General features: G+C 50.3%; 1 protein-coding gene across 1 annotated transcript in view; it reads left to right on the forward strand.

Annotated features, from left to right (window-relative positions):
* The first annotated feature begins 3,630 nt into the window (after positions 1 to 3,630).
* CDV3 (CDV3 homolog) overlaps positions 3,631 to 4,094 on the forward strand; it is a 23,383-nt gene continuing 22,919 nt past the window's right edge. Inside the window, exon 1 of the mRNA XM_019508711.1 lies at positions 3,631 to 4,088. Within this exon, the coding sequence (XP_019364256.1) occupies positions 3,930 to 4,088 (159 nt within the window). The 5' untranslated portion in view covers positions 3,631 to 3,929. The remainder of the gene's footprint in view (positions 4,089 to 4,094) is intronic.

A 4,094-nucleotide genomic window follows, 5' to 3' on the forward strand; every position in this document is an offset into this window, starting at 1 on the left:
ACGCCCACACATTTACACCCCCCCATATATATACACACACACACACACACACACACACACACACGCACGGACCCCCCACATATATACACACACCTATATACACATGCACCTACATACACACACACACACACACATTATATATACACACATATACACACACATACACATTATATAAACACACATACACACACACATACACACAGACACGCACCTACATACATACATACAGACACGCACACACTTAAACACCCACCCCTATATACATACACACACGCATACCCACCCACCCCTATATACACACACACACGCATACCCCCCCTACATGCATATACATGCGCACGCACCCCGCCATATACATATACACACACATGCACACCCCCCAATTGCCTGTCAAGAATGACAGGGCAGGGGGTGGTTGGGGATGGAGCCCTGTGTTCCCTCCCTCCCCCCGTCTGGGCCTGCTCCCCACTTCCTTCCTACTGCTTGGGGTCCAGCCCTGTTCCTCCCCCACCCCAGCTCCAGTGGCCTTGTCCCAACCTCCACTCCAGCTCTTAATTTGCCACTTCATTTAGCATCAGTGTCCTTGCATTTACTCACAATCATTTTCTTATGAGCAGTTCTTATGTACCAAACGTTTTTGCACAAGACCATGGTAGCCTTAGATATCCAAAAATATATATATATTTTTATTTTGAAGCAATGTTTTTCCTGGTTTTTGACAACAGGGATTCCTCACTGTTTAAAATAACTCACACTTTGCTGCAACCAGTGTTCCCTAACATCTTCTGTATCCTTGCACTGACTTGCTGAAGGGAGATATTCTTTTGTAATATCTAGACATTAACGTGTCTTTGGATTTTATGCTAGAGAGGGAAGGGAAGGGAAGGGATCAGTGGGTATAACTGATTTTAAGACACTTACAGCAGGTTCAACAGCCTTATTAAGTTCGCCTTTCAGGCTGAAAAATCTTTTTATAGCACTATAATCCATTGAGCTACCCAGGGCTAGAAACAAGATTGAACAACTGTGGTATCTTACCTCTCAATGCATACCAGACTTCAACCATCACAGTAAAGTAAGAAGAGTTCACATATGCTCACATCCACTGTAACTTGTTTCCAATGTGCACAAGATTCACAATCTAGTAAAAAAAAAAGTTTGGCTTTTAAATTTTACGTTACCAGATTTACTACCATGCCTGTAGGATCTCCTCCTCTCAGTAACAACCTTTGGTTGAAAAGCCTACCAGTGACACTCAAATTACACAAAATACTATTAATGATAAATAACACACACCACTGAAATCAAAGATCCAAACCCTAAAATGGTCCAGTAACAGCAGCAGCTCTAATCCAATATTTTAGGCCTCAACTCTTCCCCAAGCTCCATATGGATAGATTTGGTACCTCAGTGACTACATATAATGTTATATAAATGGTAATCTTAAATGGCATCATGCCACAATGCATCTGGTCTTTATTAAGCTACTTATAACAAGGGCTCCTTGTTTGAATTCCAGGGCTGTTCCCTTAATACACACACCCTTCTTCACTAGAATATGTAGCATTTCACATTTAAGCTAGGAACACAGGTTGTATTTGTGTCCTTGAACATGTTGTGCCCCTGTTCGTCCCCAGGATATTGTGGCCTTGGTATGTATGTACACACAAGGCCCTACTAATCAGGGTTAAGTGAATGGCTGACTGAATGCACTGCTCCTTTTCTGCCACTGAATCAATGATGCAATACCTGGATTACTATTCATATGTACTTGATAATGTCCCAGCGTAAATTATTAGTACTTATCCTGTAAGCCTGGGACAACAGACAGGGACTGAATGACTGCAGGGTGAAACTACACATTACACTTAGACCACACTAAATCTGTGGAACGTGAAGTGGTGTTAAAGTAACAACCTGTAATAAGCAGTCATGTATCAAAGGTTAAAACATTTCTCACCTGCACAGCTTGGACTTGCCATTAGCAGGTTGGCAAGCAGGGATATGGCTAGGAGCCAGGGCACTTGAGGCATTTATACATGTGCTTCAGGAGTGGCAGCAGGGGTGAGGGGGGGGATTTAGTTAGAGCAGGTCTGAGAGCCATTCTAATTAAATTGCCAGTGTCACGTGTATCAGCATCCCCACACTGAAAGTGGTGGCAGGGGCACTTTAACTAAAGCTTGTTAAAGCACCCCTGCAGTCATCTTCCAGCATGGGGATGCTGATACATGCAACTCTGGCCTCAGCTGGAGCACAGTAATTACCACAATTAATCAAGTCTGCGCCAACACACTGTAATTAGAGCATGTGGGAACAGCCTTGCTGCACGTGCATAGGAACCCCTGGGTCCTAGCCCTGCTTGAGGGAGTTGGAGCTTGAAGTGGTCCATCCTGGGATGCTGGAGGACTACAAATGGAGACCACAGAGCAGGCTGCAGCTATCATAACAGGAGCTGTATAGCATACCCCTTAGTTAAGCCTGGCCTGAAGGGGCGGAAGACTGAAATGCTCAGGCACTTAGCACAACTGAATAAGTGGACACTCCTGTTTTAAGCACTCTTAGCAGGGTCTAACATGCAACACCTCACTTTGCCCTCCCTAGGCTCACGTTGTCAATATCCTCCTTTCCATCTGACAGGGCATTTATACACATGCAAGTGCTGCAGCTCCCAGTGCTCTGAAGAGCACCTTTGGTGATGTGATGCCTGCAGTTGTATAAGCTGTGAAATGTGTGTCAGCACTGAGAAAATGGCGGTGGCACACTTTTGAACAAAAAACCACACATAAAAGGTGTTTTGATTCAAAAGCACCCCCCCTGCCACTTTCTGTGCATTTCACCACTTATACAACACGCTATGCAGTGCAGTGTGCCTCAGCTCATGTGCAGATTCAATCGAGCCTGCTCCAAAGCAGCAGATCTCTGGTGTGTTGTGGGACCAAAATTTTGTCAATAAGTGGCCATCACAGGAGGACATTTCGGTTTTCTACTACTCTGTCTTCTATGGATACAAAACCCTACGTCTTTACGTCCTCTCTTTTTCTCTTAAAGGACGGTCCTCTATGATAGCCACCCTAAAGATGCTGCGCACCTCACGCTGCTCCAGAGGAGTTCTGCGCCCTACATTCCATCACGCAATGGAATATGCAAATCAGGCTCAGGAGCCCCGCCCAATCCAACGGCCGCCCGCCACTCTAACGCTTCAGAACTTTAAGGGGGGGCGCATCCCCCGCCAGGCCCCAGGTCACCCGGGCCGGACCCAGGAGCAGTAGAGCAAAGCCCCACACCACCCCACCCCTGCACCAGAACGACGTCGCAACTAGACGCCTCGTGACCCCGCCGACCTGCGCGCGCATGTACTCCACCCCTGACCGCGGGGAAGGAGAGGGATGGGAGGAGACAATTAGACTCAGCCAACCTTGACTGCCCCAGCTGCGCCTATCACAGGGCTACCTACCTCCTACGCAACCCTCGCGCACTATGACGCACCACCCCCTGCAAGTCCCCCATCCGAGGCTTTCTATTGGTCGGAGGAAGTGTCCTCCTCGCCCTGCCATTGGTCAGCGAGGGGCGGCGCATGCGCCCACTGTCATATTGCGTTGCGTGGAGGCAGAGTAGCCCCCCCCCTTTTTTTTTTGACCTCTCAACCAACCCCCCAACCCCTTCCTCTCCTCGGCTGTGTCAAGCGGCGGCCACCAACGTGGAGAGCGGAAGCCGCCTGCCCTCAGAGCTTGGGGTGGGACGTGCCGGTCGGCTGCAGCCGTTGGACGGTTCCATCCGCCTCCCGCAGGGGGGAGGAAAGAAGAGCGGCCGCCGGGAGCGCTCACCTGTTGGTCCCTCCCGCCAACCGCCGCCCCCAGCCCAGCGGGGCGCGTGAGGCAGGGCCGAGCCCGCCCGACCGGCCGCAACCGGTTCCAGCCGTCGCCGCCGCCATGGCCGAGACCGAGGCGCGGAGCCTGGACGACTTCTTCGCCAAGAGGGACAAGAAGAAGCGGAAGGAGAAGGCCGGCCGGGGCCCCGCCATCGTCACCGTCTCCGCCTCCAACGCGGCGCCGGGAGCCCGCCCGGCCGACAGCGGATCCGGGGCCGCGGCCGCC

Source organism: Gavialis gangeticus, unplaced genomic scaffold (assembly GCF_001723915.1).
Source record: "Gavialis gangeticus isolate Ggan-Ray unplaced genomic scaffold, GavGan_comp1, whole genome shotgun sequence".
Taxonomy (NCBI): Eukaryota; Metazoa; Chordata; order Crocodylia; family Gavialidae; genus Gavialis; species Gavialis gangeticus.